The 23,366-nt window shown below is 38.6% G+C and overlaps 2 protein-coding genes across 3 annotated transcripts; both read right to left on the reverse strand.

Annotated features, from left to right (window-relative positions):
• Window positions 1-6,191: 6,191 nt before the first annotated feature.
• Window positions 6,192-10,273, reverse strand: LOC129083323 (eukaryotic initiation factor 4A-I-like). Its single transcript, XM_054589153.1, is given in 3 exon segments — window positions 6,192-6,301; window positions 6,303-7,399; window positions 10,190-10,273. Coding segments are annotated over 3 exon segments (1,248 nt in total). The 3' UTR covers window positions 6,192-6,234.
• A 6,752-nt stretch (window positions 10,274-17,025) lies between these two features.
• SBDS (SBDS ribosome maturation factor) lies at window positions 17,026-22,785 on the reverse strand. Of its 2 annotated transcripts, XM_054589684.1 has the most exons (6): window positions 22,694-22,785; window positions 22,394-22,494; window positions 21,622-21,751; window positions 20,737-20,937; window positions 19,160-19,324; window positions 17,026-17,751 (listed from the first exon to the last, which is right to left on the reverse strand). In XM_054589684.1, exons 2-6 carry the CDS (start codon window positions 22,462-22,464, stop codon window positions 17,623-17,625), a joined length of 696 nt encoding a protein of 231 aa, XP_054445659.1. In that variant the 5' UTR covers window positions 22,465-22,494; window positions 22,694-22,785; the 3' UTR covers window positions 17,026-17,622. The 2 variants fall into 2 exon arrangements, with proteins under 2 accessions (XP_054445659.1, XP_054445658.1); XM_054589683.1 differs by having other exon boundaries at window positions 22,394-22,784.
• Window positions 22,786-23,366: the final 581 nt, after the last annotated feature.

Genomic DNA, 23,366 nt, shown 5'->3' on the forward strand with positions numbered 1-23,366 from the left:
AAACAACAGTAACAAAATCCCCCTTGACATCTCAGAATCCTATATGGAGAAAGATTATCCTTCAAAAGTGAAGCTGAAATAAAGACATTCCCAGGTAAACAAAGCCTGAGAGAATTCATTGCTTCACAAATCCCTAGCAAGCAGTGCCTGGCCTTGGCATGCCCCATTCCTGTTGCTAAGTGGCCACCAGCCTGGCACTAATGGCAGCCAGACTCAGGTCACAGTGTGGCTTCTCCCAGGCACCTCCAAGCTGAGCACAATCTGCAGATCACTTTGTAATTCGTAGCAGGTGACCTAGGCCACGCCAGGCAGTGGCTTACCTTGGCCTGCACCAGAGCACTGCCTCTTATGGCCCCGAAAGCAATACACAAGAAACAAGAAAAATCTCAACTAAACAGTCTAACTCTACACCTAAAGGAATTAGAAAAAGAACAGACAAAATGGCAAATAAACAAACAAAAAAAGGGAAATAAAACCAGAGTGGAAATAAATGAAATAGAAATTAAAAAATAGAAAAGAGCAATAAAGTTAAGGGCTGGTTCTTTCAAAAGATAAACACGATTTACAAAACTTTAGCCAAAATCACCACCAACAAAAAACGAGTCCAAATAAATAAAATCATAAATGAAAGAGAATTTACAATCAACACCACAGAAATACAAGGAATCATTAAAGAATACTACAAACAATTTTGCCAACAAATTTGACCATCTAGAAGAAATCAATAAATTTCTAGAAGAATATAACCTTTCAAGACTGAACCAGGAAGAAATAGAATATCTAGAGATCAATTACTAGAAATAAAATAGAAATAGTAATCAAAAAGCTCCTAACAGCCCTAACCAGCATGGCTCAGCTGGTTGAGTGTCATCCTGCAAAATGAAGAGTCGCTGATTCCGTTCCTGGTTGTGACCCAGGTCCCCAGTTGGGGCGCATGTGGGAGGCAGTCAATCGATCTCTCTCTCTCTGTCTCTCTCTCTCACCCACTCTCTAAAAATAAATAGAATCTTAAATAAAAAAAAAAAAAGAAAGAAAAAGCTCCCAATAAATAAAAGTTTAGGATCAGTTTGACGGATGATTTCTACCAAACATTCAAAGAATGAATATCTATCTTTCTTAACCTGTCCCAAAAAATTTGAGGAGGAAGGAATGCTTCCAAACTCATTACGAAGTCCATAGAAACACATAACAAATGAATAAACAAAATAAAACAGAAACAGACTCATACATGTAGAGAACAAACTGATGGTTGCCAAAAGAGAGGAGGTTGAGGGAATGATTGGAAAAAATTTAGTAAAATAAAAATACTTTAAAATTTTAAAAGAAGGGCATTGGGAATTTGTTGGGTGGGAATGTTAACTGCACTTCTCAGGTACATTAATTAGTAAACCAAGAATAGTTATTTTTATATATGAATTTTAAAATCCTTACCTGAGGATATGTTTATTGATTTTAGAGAGAGAGAGGAAGTGGGGGTGGGGAGAGAGAGAAACATGTATGTGAGAGAGAAATATTGATTGCTTGCCTCCTGCGTGCACCCCAACTAGGGATTGAGCCCACAGTCTAGGTAGGTGCCCTGACCAAGGACTGAACCTGCAACTATTTGGTGTATGGGACCACGTTCCACCTCAGTGACCCGGCCAAGACCAGAATAGTTGTTTTTAATTCTTTGAAGAATTGTGTCTTATTCCCAATGATCCCATCAAGATCTCACCTGCCAATCCAACTACATCATCTTGAATTTGCTTATTTATATCAAGGAGAAGTATCCCAACTAAAGTTGAAATGGAAAGGTTTCTATGCCTGGATTTAGAGACGTGTCCCTTTGGAATGTGCAGTGCAAGATCCTTCCACACATGTTTATGCATGTTTTCTTTCTCTTGCAGAACTTAGTTCCATTTTGGCCCAGTTAGTCTTATGAGAGATGACCTTAAAATAGCTCCTATCAGGCCCAGAGTATCAGCCTCTGACTGGGCCAAGTTCTGACCATTAGCATGGGTACCTGGCAAAGGGTCTGGTCATTTGTGATCTTGGTGAGTCTTTTCTCCAGGGGTCTGTCTGAAAGATTGTATGACTGTAGTGTGTTATGGGTAGGTGGGTTGATAGTGTAAATAGATTTTAATTTTTGTTATAAGTCTACTGTTTTGTAGTTTTCTTAAATCTTAGGCTAGCCATGATACTATCTTGTCTTTCTTTTAATTTGATCCTCACGTAAGTACCAATAGGACATTTGTTTTAGGGAGATAGTCCTTTAAAAATAACCTTGTGTTACTGGACAGGCATAGGCTCGGAGCAGGTCTGCCTCAGGCCAGCCTGTAGTGTGTGGATTCTTGACTTTGTGCAGGAAAGATTTCACAACACAAATCCAGGTGATTTTGAGAATATGCTTATTAAGGCTGGGGCAGTGAAACAAAGGAAGGACTTAGGGTAAAAGAAGGAACAGGAGAGAACCTAGGTGGCGCTCCTTTGGTTCCCTAGGAAGGTTATAGGAATGGAGTGAGCCAAGATGGGGCTACTGTTAGCTCACCTGGAAGGCAGAAAAAAGGGGGCCCTGGAGACAAAATCAGGAGGTAAGCCGGGGTCAAGCTGCCACTGCCCACTGTTGCCCTGGCTGTAAGTCTTCTTGGGACCCTTAGAATTTCGGAGGAAATAAAAAGTTCATGCCCAAGAAGGGGCATGGGCGTGCTCTAGAGTGAGCCCGAGCTGCGTCTTTGTCCTGAGGCCTTTTATCTTTTTCCTTTGAGTGAGAATCTTAGGGGAGGGTTTCAGCAGAATAGTCATTAGCTTTCCAGGTACATTTTTAATATGCTGATGTGTCAGAATGAGTGCATTGGGGGGCGGGGCGTTGGGAATATTCTTTGGTCCACTATACTGTTTTACTTTTGTCTTGAGTCTGTCTGACTTTTTTTAGTGGAGTTTTTGTTATTTGTTCCCCTGACTTCATCTGTCCTTGGGCTTAGCTGACACAAATGACATCAATTGGGTCTCTGTTCTCTATCTCCCAGACAAGGGAGATTTAAGCTGTGTATTCTTTGGTTTGGGAGGAGAGATATAAACCATTCACTCTCAAGTATCTCTGGTTGCGGGGGGAGAAGTTCTTGCGATTTACCAGCTGGCTATAAGTTACTCAAACTGTTTGGCCTTGTTTTATTTTCTTGTCTCAGTTTCTCCATTTCACTTGCGTAGGAATTTTCCTGGCTTTTTACTACCCTGCCTTAATTGCAAATATCTTCTTATCGGACACTAGGCCAAGACAACCTGTAAATTCTTAGTACATAGTTCCATTTTGGCCCCGTTAGTCTGAGAGAAGACCTTAAAATAGTTCCTGTCAGCGCCTGGATATCAGCCTCCAACTGGGCCAAGTTCTGACCATTAGCAGGGGTACTTGGCAAAGGGTTCCCCTTTTGATCATATAGAAACCTTTGTTTTCTCCCAGAGGACCTTCAAATGTATACCCATTCCAAACGTAACTCAAAGCCAATAGAGCTCTTTATAGTTTAGCCATGGACAAAAAAATATCCCTAAAGTGGGTGCAAAAGGTGCAGCTCCCATGGCCCAGTGTAAGACCTCAACCTGAAACAACTCATCTACAGCTCCTTCCCAGGCTCCCCACTCTTACGCCTTGCTTCTCAGAGCCAGGGTCACTGGCTAAGGGGCAGAGTTTAAGACCTCAAGTTCCCAGAACCAGGGAGGTCTCTCACAATTTCCTAATGGCAAGGCAGAGGACATCCTTAAAAATGAACCTTGTTGAGAGAAAGGACTGAATGTCACTTTAAATTTACCAAAGAGCTTTAAAAAAACGTCTTCTGTGGTGAATCATTTTATTCCATGAAGAGTTAGGCACCCTCAATTTATTTGTAGTTTTTGAATGGAATGTTTTGATTACTTAATTTGCTTAAAATTTGAGTATACTAGTATTCAAGACACAACAACTTAAAATTAGTATTTTCCGTAAGGGAAATGCAATTTAAAACTGCAGTGAATGTCACCTCACACATGACAGAATGGTTATTATCAATAAAACAAAAAATAACACTTGGTGGCAAGAATATGGAGAAAAGGGATCCATTGTGCACTGTTGATGGGATTGTATATTAGTGCAGCTGCCATGGACAACTAAAAGAAATAAATAAAATAGAAACAGAACTATTGTATGCTATGACCCAGCAGTCCCATTTCCGCCCTGACTTGTGTGGTTCAGTAGGTTGGGTGTCGCACTGCAGATGGAGAGGTCGGGGCACAGGCAGGGGTGTGGGTCAGGTCTCTGGTTGGGGGTGTGCAAAAGCAACGAACCGATCGATGTTTCTCTGGCACGTTGATGTTTCTCTCCCTCTCTTTCTCACTCTCTTCCCCACTCTCTAAAAATAAATAAATGAAATCTTAAAAATAAAAAAGAACAGTTCCACTTCTGAGTATTTATCCAAATAAAATGGACACAATTCAAAAAGACATATGCGCCCCTATATTCATTGCAACATTGTTTACAATAGCCAAGATACGGAGGCAACCTAGATATCTATCGATAGATGAATGGATAAACAAAATGTGGTACATCTATCCAGTGGAATATTATTGAGCCATAAACAATGAAATCTTGCCATTTGTGACAACTCGAATGAACCTAAAGAGTATTATGTTAAGTGAAATAAGAAAGACAGAGAAAGACAAATAACATGATTTCACCTGCATGTGGAATCTAAAAAACAAAACAAACAAAATGAAACAGAAAAACTCGTAGATAGAGAGTACAAACTCATGGATGCCACAGGCAATGGGGATAGGAGTTCGGGCAGAAAGGGGAAGGGGATTAAGAAGTACAAACTTCCAGCTACAAAATAAATCATGGGGATGTAAAGTACAGCATAGAGAATATAGCCAATAATCTAATAACTCTGTATGGTGACAGATGATTACTAGATTTGCTGTAGTGATCGCTTTATAAATTATGTAAATATTGACTATGTTGTATACCTGAAACTAATGTTATATTCTATGTCATCTATAATTTAAAATAAATTTAAAAAATGAACTATGGCCTAGAGCCAAATAAAATCTGGAAAAGTTTCATAATGTAGCAGAACAACCAGTTATCAAAGTATTTTGAATATAATATTTTCATATTAAAAACTAGCCATAAAGACATAAATTATCTTATTTTACTAATAAAATTATTTTTAAGACCAAAAATGAGTATTTTATTATTCTTTTGAAAATTTGTTGTTTTTTAGTTTCAAAAGTAATCTTGCTGGCTGTAATATATCTGTGGGAGTTATTTCCTTCCATAGATTCCTCTGTGTTCTTTCAAACATATCTAAATCTTTTTTTAATTATTCAATATATATTTTTTCTTTTTTATTGTTGTTCAATTACAGTGTCCCCATTTTTCCTCCATTATTCTCCCCTGTCCTGCCCGGCCCCGCTCTCCCACATTGAATCCTCTGCCCTGTTGTCTTTGTCCCTGGGTCCTTTATATACATGTTCCTTGACTTGATACTTCCCCTTCTTTCCCCAGTTATCCCTCTCCGCTGTTCCCTATGGTCACTGTGAGTTTGTTCTTTATTTCCATGTCTCTGGTTCTGTTTTGCTCACTTGTTTGTTTTCTTGATTAAGTTCCACTTATACATGATAAAATATGGTATTTGTCTTTCACCTCCTGGCTTATTTCACTTAGCATAATGCTCTCTAGTTACATCCATGCTGTCACAAAGGGTAGGAGCTCCTTCTTTCTTTCTTTCTGCTGCATAGTATTCCCTTTCATAAATGTACCACAGTTATTTGGTCCACTCATTTACTGATGGACACAGGCTATTTCTAGCACTTGGCTATTGTAAATAATGCTACTATGAACATTGGGGTGCATAGGTTCTTTTGAATTGGTGATTCAGGATTCTTAGGGTATAATCCCAGCAGTGGAATTGCCAGGTCAAAAAGCAGTTCCATTTTTAGTTTTTTGAGGAAATTCCATACTGTTTTCAACAGAGGCTATACCAGTCTGCATTCCCACCAACAGTGCACTAGGGTTCCCTTGTCGCCACATCTTTGCCAGCACTTCTTATTTGTTGATCTGTTTATGATGGCCATTCTTTTTTTTTGCTTCAAAAAGTGACATTTATTCAAAGGGAAAAAAAATGACAAGATGTCCACCCCTTGGCTTCCTTCCCTCCCCCCTCCAGCTCCTCCTCAGCCCCACAAGGACTGAACCCTGGCTGGGGTGAGGTGGCAGGCCAGCCCCTCTCAGATGAGGTCAGCAACATTGAGGGGCATCTCTTCAATGGAAGTGTTGTAGAAGGTTTCAATGTCTCAGAGTCCTCTTGTCTTCTGTCACCATATTAATAGCCACACCCTTACAGCCAAAACGTCCACCCCGACCGATTCTGTGGATATAGTTTCCCCTGTTGGTGGGAAGATCATAGTTGATGACTAAAGAAACCTGCTGCACATCAATGCCTCTGGCCAGAAGGTGAGTGGTAATCAATACTCTACTAGAGCCAGAGCGAAACTCCCTCATGATTACATCTCGTTCCTTTTGGTCCATATCTTCATGCATGGCAGAGGCAGTGAAGTGCATCTTCTCAGTGAGCCAATCAACCTTTCTTCGAGTGTTGATGAAGATGACTGCCTGGGTGATGGTGAAGGTTTCATACAGGTCACACAGTGTGTCCAGCTTCCACTCCTCTCGTTCCACATTGATGTAGAATTGGCGGATACCCTCCAGAGTCAACTCTTCCATCTTGACAAGAATCTGAATAGGGTCCCTCATGAACTTCTTGGTCACCTCAAGCACATCGGAGGGCATTGTAGCCGACAGCAAAACCACCTGGGTGTTGCTATTGAGCTTTTGGAATATGTCATAGATCTGGTCCTTGACTCCACGACTTAACATTTCGTCAGCTTCATCCAGTACAAACATCTTGATGTATTTGGGAGACAGGTATCTGCGGTTAAGTATATCAAACACATGGCCTGGGGTGCCCACAATGATATGAGGAGCTTCCATCTGCAGCTTCTGCACCTCAGCATGCACATTGGTACCTCCAATGCAGGCATGGCAGGAAGCACCCATGTAATCTCCTAAAGCCATGACTACCTTCTATATCTGCTGTGCCAATTCTCTAGTGGGTGCCAGGACCAAGGCTGGGGTGGCCTTTAGGTCCAATTCAATCTGTTGCAGAATTGATATGGCAAAAGTGGCTGTTTTTCCTGTCCCAGATTGGGCTTGAGCGATCACATCAAAACCATAGGCATAGATGCCATGGAGGAGGGACTCTGAGAGGTTCATGTCATCGAAGCTGTCAACAATCTCATTCCAGTTGCTCTCGATGATGCCTTCAGGCTCCATTCCATCGGGGCCATTGTCTCTGGATCGGGAATCCTGACTCGCAGACACAATCCTTAGAAACTAGCTATGATGGCCATTCTGACCAGTGTGAAGTGGTATCTCGTTGTGGTTTTAATTTGCATCTCTCTGATGGCTGAGCATCCTTTCATATGTCTATGGGCCTCCTGTGTGTCCTCCTTGGAGAAGGGTCCACCCAAGTCTTCTTCCCATCTTTCAATTGGATTGTTTGTCTTCCTGATGTGGAGTCATGTGAGTTCTTTATATACCCTGGAAATCAAACCTTTTTCTGAGGCATTATTGGCAAAGATATCCTCACATACGGTTGGTTCCCTTCTCACCTTGCTGATGCTTTCTTTAGCTCTGCAGATGCTCTTCAACTTGATGCAGTCCCGTTTGTTTATTCTTTCCTTTATATCCCCTGCTCCAGGGGACATATCTGTGAAAATATCGCTGTGTGGGATACCTGAGACTTTCCTGTCTATGTTCTCCTCTAGGACCCACAGGGTGTCACGACCTATATTCAAGTCTTCCATCCATCCTGAGTTCATTTTTGTGTATAGTGCAAGCTGCTGGTCTAGCCTCATCCCTTTGTAAAGTCTACCTAAATCTATACATATGTATTTAGGGATTTTCCTCTGAAAAAGGTACAAAAATGGGATAACTCATTTCTTTTCTTTCCTAATCCCTCCCCCTGCCTTCCCTTTTTATTGCCGTGGACATTACAGATTATAGGTCTCTATAGGGCTGTCAAAAAATAGATGAAGCCCATTTAAAATGGAGCCGGAGCTGCCACACCAGAACTGTCTTGCATGTCTTATGTCTCAAACTTTTGGAAGGTGAAAACAGGGCAAAATAACCTTTGGGCTGAGACTAAAGTAACCTTGTGCCCCAAAGAACTGTTTGCAAAGATAACAAGAAAACATATATAATGACTGCAGGACTGAAAATAAAACATTGTTTAGAATGAATATCATTATGTTAGTTTATCTGCACCAATAGTAACACCTTCCTTCTATTGATGTAATTGTTTCCCTCCCATTTCTCATACCCATTGTCTTTGTCTCCTAATCAGAACACTATTTGGGCTTCTGCCTGAATCAGTATGTCCCGAATTCTTTGATCTCAGATAAATGCTTGTTGCTTCTCACTTTCAAAAGGCTTTTATTTTTAGATTAACAGGACACATGGTATTGATAGATAATTTGCATTTATGAAAATAACTACTTAAAATTTCACAGTAAAGAGATATCTCAATTTATTTAATCATTTGCTATTGATGGTTGTTTTCAGTTCTTACAAGCAGAAAATATCATTGTATGGTATCCTTAGAATTTAGATAATTTTATTTCTGGAGGATAGACACCTAAATGTAATTGTTATGTCAAAATGTATATACACTATTTAATACTTTAAAGGCACCACCAGATTGCTTTCCCAAAAGGCTGGAACAATTTATACTTCTATCAGTAAATGCCCAAAAGTACCTGTTCCTCTGTATTCTTGACAACATCAGAATGAATCTTTTTTCTTTTTTTCAATATAATGGATAGAAAATGGTTTCTTATATTTTGCATTGCTTTGAGAGAAGTTGACTATTTATCTTGCATTTATTTTAAAATTAATGTATCCATATTTCCAGCGCTTGGGGATGAGCATAACTTGTCATCTGTTTGTCCTAATTTGTTGGCATTCCACCTGTACCCGCTGCACGTGTATTCATTCTTCCAACCATATTTTCTTTAAACTTTCTTACTGTCTTGTCATTCAGAAGTTTCACCTTCATGTGTACTTAAATCTTTTAGTATTTTCCTTTATAGTTTCTAGGTTACTCTTGTTCTTCACAACCCCTCTTTTACTGTTTTCTTATATTTTCTAACACTTTCCTGGTTTTATTTTTACACTAATTTCTATAATTCATGTACAATTAATTTTATTCTGCTATGAGGTAAGAGTCTAACTTTGTTAGATCTACAGTCAATTATGCAGATGTCATTTAGCAAATCAATCCTTCTTTGCTGATCATAATTAAATATCCATGATGTATAGTTTCTACTTCTGTCATAACAAATTACCACAAATTTAGCAGTTTGAAATGTGCAAATGTACTACCTTACAGTTCTGTATGTCCGAAGTGCAGTGCAGTCTCACTGGGCTAAAATCAAAGGATCAGCAGGGCTGTGTTTCATCCTGGGAGCTCTAGCGGGGAATCTGTTTCCTTACTCTTTGAAGTTGTTGGCAGCATTTAGTTCCTTTCAGCCTCCATTCCCCTGATGGCTGGCAGCTGAGGGTCCTTTTTAGCTTTTGGAGGCTGTCTGTATTCGTTGGCTTGTGGTCCCATGCCCCCATCATCAAGGCCACAAGGACAGGTTAAGTGTCTCTCACACTTCAATCTCTCCTACCCCCTCTCACATTGTTTCTTTTCTCAGTAATTATGCTTTTTTCATCCAATTTTAAGGGCTCATGTGATTACACTGGGATCACCTGGATAATCCAGGATAATCTCCCTATTTTTAGGTAATCTTAAATCCATCTGCCAAATTTCTTTTGCCATATAAGGAAATATATTCACAGGTTCCAGAGATTAGGGAATGTACATCTTTTGGTTAGTTGGGTGGGTGGGGGTGGGTATTATTCTGCCTACCAGAGCTGCATTTATGATCTATTACATCTTTATTTATTTTGGATCTTGGGCTCACCTCCATGGGCTCTGTTCTGTAACACTGATTGGCCTATTCTGTGCCAATTCTATATTGCCTTGACCATTGTAACTTTATAGAAAGTTTTATTGTTTGGTAAGACAACTTCCTTTTAATTAATCTTCTTTTTCAAAATTGTCTGTGTTGTCCTTACCAAGCTTTCTTCTGGACTGTTAAAGTCAGCCACAAGGTAGTAATTTTGGAGTTGCGTTAGCTGGGACTTGGGAGAATCACTCATTTTATAAACATTGCTTAAATATTTTATAAAAAATTCTTAAACATTTAAAAATTCTTACACAATTTCCCTCATAAACACAAACTTTGGAATTATTGTTGAGCCTAAGGATTTTGGCAATGGGGACAAACATTTTATGAAGGACTAGCTGACTTCCTCAGGTTGCTTGGGTTAATGAACAATTGAAACTAAACCTCTGACTGTTGTGACACAGAACACACTATGCAGAGTCGTCCCTGGGGGAGGCAGTTTTGTGGTAGGTCAATACTTGTGATTGACTGCCCTTGTGGCTTTGGGTTGAAGGTTCATATTTGTAAACAATTTATCTTCTCCATCCATGGCCACTTAATACCAAACACTTTCAGCTTTCCTAATTGAAGTCCTAACAGCTTGTTTGTACCTGGTTTCTACTGCTCTGGAAGATGTCTGTCTCTCTTAGAGGGGGCTCCAAAATGATTTTCATGAATATTTTAAGTTATACCTTCCACATGTGGAAAAGATTCATCTAGCTACTTTTGCTTGATTTGGTAATAGACAAATTTATTTACATAGCTGTAATGTTCGTTAACTGTTATTTTTACTTCAAAGCAAAATCACTACTGCAGTAATAATTCCTTTTTAAAATATTTTACATTATTATAAAACCTTTTTTATTTAACTTTTTATTTTAAATCATGTTTATTCTCTTACAGTTGTCAAAATGTTTCCCCATTTGCCCTCCTCCAACCAACCCCCCCAACCCCCCGCCACAGTCAGTTCCCATTCTTTTGTCCATGTCCCTGAGTCATTCATACATATTCTTTGTTTAGTCCTTTCTTCTTTCCACCATTGTCCTCCATCCCTATTCCTTCTGGTCACTTTCAGTCTGCTCCATGTTTTCATGCTTGTGGTTTATTTTGTTCATTAGGTTATTTTGTTGACTACATTCCACTTATAGGTGAGATCATATGGTATTTGTCTTTCACCGACTGGCTTATTTCACACAGCATAATATTCTCCAGTTCCATCCATGTTGTCGCAAAAGGTAGGAGTTCCTTCTTTCTTTTTTTGGTTAAATGCAGATTGATTTTATTTATTTTTTTAAATGTCAAAATCCATTAGAAAATATTAAAAATTTTAAATCCATTATAAAGTCTCAGCAATTAAAATAACATGACACCAACACAGAAATAATCAAGTAGATCAATGAAATAAAATGAGCATTCTAGAAACAAATGTATATATCTAACAATGTAATATATGACAAAACTGATGTTTCAAATCAATGAAGAAAATAAGGCTTATTCAACAAAGAAGGTGCATGGGCCACTATTACTTGAAATAAATGTAGAGCCCTATTTCACACATGATACAGAAAATATTCAGGCGAGTTAGAAATCAATATGTAAAATCTAAGGAGTTTTAGAAGAAAATACAAAATAATATTTTCCTTACCCTGAAGTAAAATATTCAAACTCAGAAGCTATAAAGTAAAATATTGACAATATGACTATATTAAACATTTAAGACTATATAATAATATACATATGAGAAAATTAAAGGGCAAGTAATAAAATAGGAAAATATTTGCAACACATTTAAAACGGGTTAATGTTTTGTTATTTTTTCTTTTTGAGAAAAATTCTACAAACATTTAGTCAAAAAATGAGTAAAGAATACCAAAAAGCCATTTAAAGCTTTTTAAAAATAATAGAAATAGGCAAGAAATATACAAAAACAGGTTTAGTTTCAACAAATATTAAGTAACAATCAGAACAATCAGATTAATAAGTATTAAAAATATTGGTTATATTAAGTATTGGTGACTGTGAAAGGAACTGGGTATTCATAGACTCTTTTTCTTCATCTTCTTAAAGCAGTCCCTTTGGCATATTTTGCAGTGCTGGTTTGGTGAAGGTGGATTTTTTGAGCCTCCTTTTGTCTAGGAAACTCTTTATTTCACCTTCCATTTTAATTGAGAGCCTTGCTGAGTAGAGCAGTCTGGGTTGTAGGCCATTGCTTTTCATGACTTGGAATATTTCTTGCCATTCCCTTCTGGTTTGTAGTGTTTCTCAACAGAGAAGTCAGCTGCTAGCCTTAATGGGGCTCCCTCATAAGTTGCTACCTCTTTCTCTCTTGCTTCCTTGAGGATTCTCTGTTTGTCTTTGATATTTGCCATTTTAATGCTGATGTGTTTTGGAGTGGGCCTCATTGGGCTCCTCTTGAATGGGACCCTCTGTGCTTCCTGGACCTGTGTGACTTCTTCTCTCCTCAAATGAGAGAAGTTTTCCATCATTACCTTTTCAAACAGGTTCTCTATCCCTTCTCTTCTTCTCCTTCTGGTATCCCTATTATACGGATATCATCACATTTCAGGTTGTCCTGTATTTCCCTCAGTGCTTCTTCATTCTTTTTGAATCTTTTCTCATTTTCTTGCTCTTTTGGGAATTTTTTCCTACCTTGTCCTCCAGCTTGTTGATTCAATCCTCTGCTTCATCTAGGCTGCTTTTGATTCCTTCTACTGTTCTTCAATTCGGAAATTGTATTCTTCATTTCCTCTTGTCTCTTCTTGATAGTTTCTATGTCCTCTTTCGTGCGGATATAGTTTGCAGTAAGTTCTTTATTTCTTTATAGTTTTTTTGTAGTTCTCTTTGAGCTCACTGATCTCATTGAGCTTCCTTAGAAACGTTGTTTTGAACTCAATACCTGATAGTTTACTTGCCTCTATTTCATTTAGTTCTCTTTCTGGGGATTCCTCCTTTCCCTTCGACTGGGAGATGTTTCTTTGTCTTCCTATTATTTGTGAGACTCTTCTTTTTTGCTTCTGCTTCTTAAATTGATCTGTCTTGATTTCCTGACTTTGTGATGTGAACTTCTGTGTAGGAGACCACTGTATTTTTTCCTTCTGGCTCTGCCTCTGATGATGTCAGATGTTGACTGTGTTTGACCTTAAGCAGTCTGTTTGAGACTTCCAGGAATCTACTGTCTGTGGCTGTCTCCTTCAGCTGTTAATCTAGTGACTCTGCACTTAGCAGGCTGTTTTAGAGACACCACAGGGTGGGGCAGAGTCCCTCCTGAGGGTGGGGCTATTGGGTCCTCTCACGCTGCTGCTACTCAGGGGAGTCATCTGCCTGAGCCAGATGGTTGCTGCTGTATGGGGGAGGAGTCAGCACCAGGATCCTGCTGGCTACTCTCTCAGTTCTATCCCCAAAGCCTCTGTCTCCAGTGCCCTCAAGTGTATCTAGACCACTCTGTGCCCTCTTTAGCCAGGATCTACTATTTGTGGCTGCCACTGTGTACTCAGCAGTCCGGCTTTAGCACTATGGGGCCAGGGCCAAGTCCTTCCTGGGGGTGGGGTATTGGGTACTCTCGTGCTGTACCGCTCAGGGGAGTGGTCTGCCTGAGCAAGATGGCTGCTGCTGTATGGGGGATGAGTCAGCAACAGGATCCCACTGGCTACTCTCTCAGTTCTTTCCCCAAAGCCTTCTTCCCCAGTCTCTCCTTAGGCATCTCTAGCCCACTCTGCCCCTGCCTTTGCTGGAGACCAGGGTAAGTGCCTGCAAAAAAAATTTATGCATTATCCCTTTAAAAGGCTCTCTATGTCTCCAGCTGCTGTTCTCTGGCAGAGAGCAACCCTGCTGCTTTTCGCAGCTGGCTGTTATCTGTGTACTTTTTGGGTTCTCGTGCTGTAGGCTGAGATCCCCACTTATGGCTTAGACCCCGATCATCTCGGGGGATCCAACTGGCCATTTCAATATCCTTCTGGTGCTGCTGCCCGTGGGCACCCCGCCTGCCCCTACTGCACTCCTTACCAGTTAGATTGTGCTAAAGCTGATTTTTCTGTCTGTCTGAGGTTATAAGGCTCCTCTCTCACTATTGTTCATTTGTTTGTTCCAGGTGATTTCTCCACAATTTAGATGTAATTCCAGGTTGGTCCTGGGAGGAGGTCAGTGTGACTTCCACTCCCTCCTCCATCATCTTGATTCTCCATAAAAACCTTACAGCATCATGCTCAATAAAATTATTGAACTCCTGAACAATTACCATTTGTCTCTGAGAAAACCAGGCAGTTATCATTCAAGTGTTACAGAATTCTATCTCTTTATACAAATTTCATTAAGAAATGCTTTCTTTCTTAGTATCCCTTTGTCATGCTAGTGTATGCTCCCCAAACTTATATAATCTGAAAAGTTTTAACTTTAAATTCACAAACTATTTTACCTTAATTACATGTAAGATCCCTAGTCTTCATAGTTTCTATCTCCGTGACAGTAAGAAATCAGCTTGTAGACCTTTTCCCTTGAAAAGCATGTCAATTATGCTTGTCTACAAGAAGAGTGCCACTCATGAATCTTCTTGGCATTCAAGTGGCTCATCAGACAGAAAAATCTCAATATGAATGTAGGAGACAGGTCCACTGCTCTGTAGTAAAAATGACTCTTCTTTCTTCATTTCCTCAAACCACGTATCTCCATTCTCTGCCAACCGAAAATCTATAAAGATTGAATTGGGAACCTGGTGAAACTGATGACTCTTCCCCGGGTGTTTGGAAGGGGCCCTGTGCAATTCAACTATGTGTGCTTAGTGTTATGAAATTATTCCTGGGTAGAAGCTGGAATGTCCAAGCTGATGACGACATTGGTCAGAATTGTACTTTTTGGTCAGAATTGTTGAGGCTATAAAATTACATTTAGATTCTTACTAACATCACAGATATATACATGTGGAGATGAAAATCAACCTTTATCATCCCTCCTCATAAGTGCTGTTAGTGGCAACCTGTGTATCCACAACCACCTCCATTGTGCAGTCACATAAAAATACTTTCATATAATTAATACCTTGAACTTCAATAATATAAGAGCAGATACAGAAAAAACTATAAAGGCAGTAAGGAGCCTTACTACCACCAAATTATAGGGACCTTATGATGTGGGAATGAGGGTAGGTAGTATGCAGGTTGAAATCATAAGCAGTAACTATGAGTGTGATTACTGCTTAAGTGCTACCCAATCTCTCTCCCTTCACAACCCATGGAACATAATGTGTTTATGACACCCTGGGGCAAATGTAAAAGGCTGTGCACAGGCAGAGACAAATACTCTGAGGGCTGAGGGTATCTGTGCAGACCAGAAACCAAGAAGCAAACCAGTGTGCATCAGTATGAAGGGCGGGAAGCTCTGGCTTTGACAAAAATTCTGCTCCAGTGTTAATGATGGATTTGAAAAAGCCTGTCATATTTGTTATCACTCATCCTCACTTTGGATGGCATGGGTCCTCATTGAGATAGCATGTTTATTACTCTACATTTATTCCATATCTATATGGTGGGATACTTGCAAGCGGTGACTCTCCTGCCCTTGAGGAGCTTACAATCTAGGATGCCAGAAAGGTGTTTAAGCAGCTATTTTAAAATGTAGGGCAAAATCAAAGCCTATGAGAGAATTTCAAAGTAGTATGAGGACCTGTAGGCTGAAGCACATAATTGTGTAAGGATACAAGGGAAGCTGCACAGAAAGGAGCTGTGCTGACAGAAAAGGTTAATTCTGAAACGCCATTCTGACCAAATGTACAAACTACAGCTTCCATTGAGAAAACAATGAAAAGATCGATCCTTAAAATAATTCATTATAGCCCACAACCTAGGTATGTGTGCTGGCCAAGAACTGAACTCATGACATTTTGGTGTACAGGGTCCTGTTGCAGCTGAACCACCCACCCAGGGCCTCTTAGATTTTCAAATAAAAAGAAGACAACAGCCAACACAATAGCCATCTGGTGTGAATGAATCAAAATTATTCACTTTTTTGTGTGGTCAGGTTGGCCAAAAAAAAATTTTTTTGGTGAGTTGTAGAATTTACTTATAAATTAATTTATACTGCCATGAGATGAAAAAAGGTTGAAAAATTGCTGATATAAACATTTCTTATAGGTCAGAAGGATTATTCAGATGATGTCTACATGTGACATATCTTGAAGCTCCAGCTTTTTAGAGATGAATAATGAGAATGAGAAAAAGTTAAAGAAGTGTAAAAGTAACTGCTCGCTTCTCTTTTCTAACCAAAGATGCAGTTACTGAACATTTTTGTTAACTATGACTTTGGACATGAAACACTGCTTTAACTGTTTAAGCTGGAAATAAATTAAAGTATAAACCTTCATTGGTTAAAATAATTTCCAGGGATTTCAACTTGACATTATACAACTAAAAATAGTATCAGTGAGGGGGTCATCTTAACAATTGTATCAAAATAGTAGTCCAATTTCAATATTAACAGTTAAGTGTATTCCTATTGTATCAAACAAGAATATTTTTTTGGCACAAGAAAAAATTCTGACTTCATAATTTCAATCAAAGTTATTTTAAAATGGGACATTTCTGGAAATTTAGATTAGTAAATTCTATGTGCTTTAACGACCTGTTCACTCTTTTTTTTTTTCAGTTAAAAACTTCTGTCCGCAAAATAAATCTGTATGTTTGAGTGAAACCTAAATTTATATTCTAGAATACTTTTAGAATGAGTACATTTAAAAACACTTCGTTGTCCATTTAAATGTTAATACTAAAATAAATTCAGATGCCTCTCCATATCAGCTAAGATACACCAGGTGTTTATCAGAACAGGCCCTGTTCAAAGCATACTGCTCATACTGATGTATTCAACCCTGCTAACAACTCTCCAGCCCTACCAGATAAGAGGCAGAGGGGAAAAAAAGGGAGTAAAATAAGCTGTCCAGAAACATAAGCCATAGTTTAATAAAAATAAAGAGTGGTTTTATTGATTTCATAGTTTCAGCTATATTAACATATATTATAAACTTTAAGAATTAGAAATAAATGACTTTCTTTTTTTACCAAGAATAATCTAGGTTATGGCAGCACGTTTAATGAAAATTATTTAAGTCTTGCAGTCTTATCTATTTTTCAGATAATCAGGAAGTCACCATCCAAGCTTTGTATTAGGCCACGATACAGTTACCCCTATATAAGCATTGTTTTTTCACCAAATATTCCCTTTATGTTATACAGACATATCCTCCCCAAATTAATAATTAAAATATACAAAATTTAACTTTTTATCCACAAGAGCTGCCTCAAATAACTTTCCCCTTGGAAAGTTATAAAGGCGTGAGACAGCAAAATCCTACTCTGGACTTTGTATCTTGAATTTTTCACTTTTACCTATCACCCCAATTTATAAATAAACTAAATTAACCCCACATTATAATACTTATTTAGCCAAGTAGTTTTTTGTTTAACACAAAGATGGAAAACAAAATAGTCTGAGCAAGTATTTGGCAGACCACAAAGAAAACAGGGCTGTGGGAAATGAAAATGTTTAGTGTTTCAAAGCTGAAGAGACTGATGAATGTCATTCAAATTTCTCATCTCCTTCTTCCACATCTTTCAAATTGAGCACTTCCAAAGAACCTTTGCCTTTTGTCTCCTTTTTTATTAGCTCATCAATTTCTCTGAAGCAGCCTGGGTCAATTAGACACACCTGAAATATTTAACACAGCTGTTTACTACATGAAGAGGAGCAATATAATAGAATGAACACAGCTTTAACTTTCTCTAAGACAAACTCACAATACAGGGCCTGGCACAAATAACGCCCCCTTTTTATTATAAAATCATAAGCATGTAATTCTGTAACAACAATATCATGCTCAAGCACATCATATGACTTAAGTCCTGCAGTCATATCTATTTTTCAGATAATCAGGAAGTCATCATCCAAGCTTTGTATTAGACCTTTTTAGTGAAATGTTCAAATTAAAACTGCAAATTTTCACACCCATGTTATTACCCTACCAACCACACTCAAGCAGGCGTTACTTCTGCCAGATCCTGTACTTTCCAGATACCTCTACTACTACAGTTTTACAATGCAACACAGAAGGTGATGCACAGGCCAGCAAACTGGATGTTCGGCCCCTGTCCTTAAGTATGTATGGAGGCTCCTGTAGAAGGCATTAACCTCCTTGTTTAAAGTTTAAAGACTTATCCAGATTTCTCAGCTTGCTGTAATACAAAGCAGTTGGATTAGAAAACTCTAGTCCTTTTGATACCAAAACTCAGCATTAAGTTTTATAATTCAATAAAATCACTTTTTATCCACACCTGAATGAAGAAAATGGAGAGAAGCCTCAAGGCCTATATAGAAACCAGGTATAATTTTGAAAGGATTTTAGAACTTCAAAGAGTGTCACATCTAAAGTGGAATGTTAAACAATCCTCTAGAGCGCATTTATTTCTAAAGCTGCTGCAAAGTCTAACGACATAAATTTGCAGAAAGCTGAGTTCACACTATGTCTGAAGCTATGGGGTGAAGACCCAAAGACACGGTATTTTTATAACTGCTTCTTTAAAATGTTCTGTGCTGCCCTCACTGGGAAGCTTAGTTGGTGAGAGCGTCATCCCAATATGCCAAGGTTGTGGGTTCAATCCCCGGTCAGGGCACATACAAAAATCAACTAACAAATGAATAAATAAGTGGAACAACAAACTGATGTTTCTCTTTCTCCCTTCCTCCCTAAAAAAATCATGAGGCTGACCAACTTTTAGTCTTTTATTTCCTCATAATGTAAGACTCACTGTAAAATATATTCTCTCATCTAAAATCTGGGTAAGTCATTAAACAAGGAGGTTAATGCCTTGTCACATGACCAACATGATTTTTATCATAAATAATTTAACTAGAAAACAAAGGAACAAAAAAATTTTAAGTGTGCTTAATTATAATTTAGTTCTACTTAGACCCTAACATTTTTACCCAAATCTAGGTAAAATGTTTCTGGAAATGTCTTACTGTTCACACCTTCTAAATGTTTGTTACACATTTATGACAAAATGTTTACATATTTTGGTAACATGGAGGCAAAGAAATAAGAATACTTTAATCTTACAATTTCTAATTGTTGACCATAGTCTTCACTTTCTATAACCTTGATCAGTGGCTTAAGCTTTTCTTTCAGCTTTTTTCCTTCATTCAATGGAAGAATGAACCGAAGTCTCATGTGAGCACGTTCTATCTTCATTTTCTCTTTTAACTGCTTTATCACTTCCAAAGCCTATCAAGACAAAATTGAAAATGTTTGCAATTTCTTTGCAGCTTCTGCGGCTTTATTTCATAAAGTATTCAAAGCAAAGCTGTTTCCATCTAGCTGGATTAGGCAATGGTTTCCTAGATACGATACGAGCATTAGCAAACACATTAAAAAAACAGGTAAGTTGAACTTCAAGATGAAATACTTTTGTGTTTCAAAAAACTATGTAGAAAAAAGACAACCTCAAGGATGGGAGAAAATATTAGCAAACTATATATTTGATAAATACTACTATCCAGAATATAGAAAAACTCTTATGACTCAATAATAAAGAGACAAATAAGTAATTAAAAAGTGATCAAAGGATGAACACTGATTTCTCTAGAGAGATACCAGGTCAATAAGCACATGAAAATATGCTCAAATCATTAGTCATGAGGGAAATGCAAATCAAAACCAGAAGTTAACCCTAGGATGGCTACAATAGAAAAGGCAGACAGTTACAAATATTGTCAAGGATGTGGAGAAATTGGAACCTTTGAACACTGATTGTGGAAATGTAAAATGGTATGGAATGATTTGGCAGTTCCTCAAAAGGTTAAACATAGAGTTACCATGTAACCTAGCAATTTCACTTCTGGGTATAGAGAAATGAAAATGTGTCCACAAAACACCTGTAATGAATTTCATAGCATTATTCACCATAGCTAAAAAATGGAACCAAGCCAAACATCCATCAACTGGTGAATGAATTAATAAAATGTGGTTATTTCCATACAATGGGATATTATTCAGCCACAAAATGTTAAATATTTGTCTGCAAAAACAATACATGTATCACAGCAAGAATGAAGTACTGATACATGTTACAACATGGTTGAACCTTGAAAAGGTTGCATGTTGTATGATTCCATTTATATGAAATGTCCAGAATAGACAAATCCTTAGACACCGGTCACCAAGCGCTTGTGACAGTGGGTAATGAAGAGTGACTGCTAATGGGAACAGGGTTTCTTTCTAGGGTAATGAAAATGTTCTCAAATTAGGTAGTAGGAAAGGTTGCAAAACTTTGTGAATATACCAATGAATTAATTATACATTTTCAAAGGGTGACTTTTATGGCATGTGAATTACACATACTTTTTTTAAAAAACCAAAGAAGCAGACTTAAAATGACTCTTTAAAAATCCAAGTTTTATCTTTAAAGTTTTGATTTGGATCAAAAGGTGAGAGTCCTATGTATATTTGTGTTTAGTTAAAAAAAAATTCCATTTCTCTTCTCTACAATACATATCTTTTCTCTCCCCTCTCCCCAAAACCTACCCACCAGCTTTCAGGTAGTATTGTTTTATTATTACAGACCAATTATTTTAACGATTTCTTCAGAGAAAAATGATTTTCATGGATATTTTCTGATAACATTAAAAACCACTAACCTGCTGTTTTGTACTCTTGTTGGTTTTGACTGAATAGTGGATGTCTTTCATTGCTCTCTCGATAAGGATAACAGTATATGGTCTCTTTGTTTCAGGATTCACACATTTGTCAGCCACAATAGTTGCAATGTCCCTAAACATCTGCTCCAGCTGTGTATGTCGTTCTTTATCTGATACTTGAACCTCCCCTTTAGTCAAAATCTTAAAAAAAAAAATCCCAACAAATTTAAGAAGTAATGTCTTATACTATTTATTAATTAACCACAAGAATAACTATGAAGAAAATTAAACTTTATCCTCTTTAGCTACTGAAAGGTAGGTAATAATTTGAGCTTTGTCTAAGGAGTGCACTGGATTATCTTGTGCTCCAAAATATCACTTATTTGGGATTAGGAGGGGAAAAGCCAATCTTAGCAAAGGGTCTAAATGATGAACTACTTGAAAAGAAATTCTATTTTCAGGTACATTAAAATACATAAATACATAATTAAAATACAAAGAAACATAAATAAATAAGGCAATTTAGTACAACATTTAATTTCTGGAAGCTTTGGCAAAAAAAATCTATGTTCTATATGGCGACAGACGGCTAACAGACTTATTGTGGTGATCATTTCATAAAGTATATAAACGTTGAATCACTATGTTGTACACCCCAAACTAAGGTAACATTGTATGTCAACTACACTTCAATGAATAAAATCCATGTCCTGAATTATTAAAAGTGATATTGTGCAGATCAAATTATTGTGTGCTAACTGTTCAAGCCAAAAAACAACACAAAAAACAAAAACACCCAAACAAACCGTAAGTTTAACATACCTCTAAGCACTTACACTACAATTGGATAGTAGGGTCAGTTATGCTGCAGCTGTTAAAACCCACCTGCTTACAGATTTCAGTCTGATCATCTGTTCCAAATGCACTGATGAGATCTTCCTTCTTTGCAACCTGACCCTTAGAAACATTTACAAACACTGAGTGGGTCTGTAGCACTTCATCAAGGTCTTTTTCCCTTGTGAGGAGAGGAGAGAAAAGTCCTAAGTCAATGCACTTGAAACTTGAAAATTCATTTATTTATATTATTCATATAAACGGGAAGAAACAATAAATACTCCTAAAAGACCCTCGGTGCTAAGCAAATAGCTTCAAAAACGCAGAACCGCGATTGCATTGGCATTTACTCGGAGAAAAACGTCGTGGGAGGACGTACGAAACACTGGCGGGTGTGGATCCGGCTGCTGCCATTGCATACCGATCGCTAGGTGGCGGTAGCGAAGACACTACGCACTTTGACGATACTGGGTTGAGATCTGTGACATCAATTGCACTATAATATTTGTAAGCTAGGCTCTTTATCATTATTCTGGCAAAATGACTATAATTAAGGGGGTTTCTTGGCTGTAGCCTTTGTGACAGTATCAAAGTAAAGCAAAACCAAACTCCCAACAGACAACCCCAAACCAAACAAGAAAGGAATGCTTAGTTTAGGCACTAAGCTCAGGGGAAAAAGTGACTTCTCACGCTTCCAGCAGGAAAACGTTTTCCATTTCTTTCCCTGATGACCCCAGCTTGGCCTATTTATTCGACCATCAGAGGCCGGTCGCCTCAGAGGCTACCACCTCCCGCCAGAGTCCGGAGGGAGAGGGTCACTCACACGCCGCTCCGCCAGCCGACGACTTTGTTTTTGTAGCAGGCGATTTCGAAACGCTTCCCGGCGCGCTTCATGCGTACCACAGCCACATTTGTTAGGCGGATCTGGTTGGTGGGGGTGAAGATGGACATTGTGGCTGCTCAGATTTTGAGCCCGACGAACCACGGCAGACCTGCGCCGCCGGCCTGAGAGCCGCCTACGCGTCACTGTAACGACCCGGCGGGTACAGTCTGGCCCGCAGAGGGCTAACCCTCGCGACTAAGTAGGCCTAGCTGACGGCCACCACACACTCGGATGACTTACAGCGCAGGTTTCAGGTTGTGGGAAAACCGAACCAGGAAAAGCGAGAAAGAACGCCTGCGCATTGTGGCTCTTACGACATCATTCCGTGCCCGAAAAGACAGACGCTTTTACTGAGGTAAGATAATTTCGCCAATGAGCGGAAGAGTTCCGATTGGCTGTTGAAGCTGACATTGGTAGACCGGCTCGAAACTCAGCGCCGGACTCATGGTTCCGCAGAGTTCAGGGCCACCCTCACCCACCTTAACAAAAAAATTTTAACATGTAAACAGAGAAAAAAGTGTAATGAATGCCCATGTACCCATAAACCTGTTTCATTAGTTATCGATATTTTGCTATTCTTGTTTCTTTCTCCCTCATTTTTGTTGTATTTTAAAGCAAATCATAAGAATTACCTTTAAATACTTGTGTCCTAAAATACACCCAACATGATTAACTGTAATTCATATCATCTAAGAGCCAGTCCATAATCAAATTTCCCCTATATAATGTCCTTTTACAGTGTGTGTCAACAGAGATGCAAACGGGCCCACAGATTGCACTTGGTTGATGACGCCCTTAGTCTCTTTTAACGCCCCGTTTCCCCCCACCCCCACCCCTTTTTTCCCTAGGTTACTCCAGTTTTGACGGACCCATCCCTCCTCCTCGGTGCCAACTACGGAGACTACGGGATAGC

This window comes from Pteronotus mesoamericanus, unplaced genomic scaffold (genome assembly GCF_021234165.1).
Source record: "Pteronotus mesoamericanus isolate MK-2021 breed Mesoamerican mustached bat unplaced genomic scaffold, CSHL_Meso_final scaffold_167, whole genome shotgun sequence".
NCBI lineage: Eukaryota > Metazoa > Chordata > Mammalia > Chiroptera > Mormoopidae > Pteronotus > Pteronotus mesoamericanus.

What these genes read in the sequence shown, in the direction of transcription:
- SBDS (XM_054589683.1), bottom strand. Translation starts at nt 22,521, where the DNA reads ATGTCCATCTTCACCCCCACCAACCAGATCCGCCTAACAAATGTGGCT. An exon ending in GTCGGCTGGCGGAGCGGCGT is followed by an intron (nt 21,752 to 22,393) that starts GTGAGTGACCCT and finishes TCTCCTCACAAG; the next exon opens with GGAAAAAGACCTTGATGAAG. An exon ending in ACAAGAGTACAAAACAGCAG is followed by an intron (nt 19,325 to 20,736) that starts GTTAGTGGTTTT and finishes TTGTCTTGATAG; the next exon opens with GCTTTGGAAGTGATAAAGCA.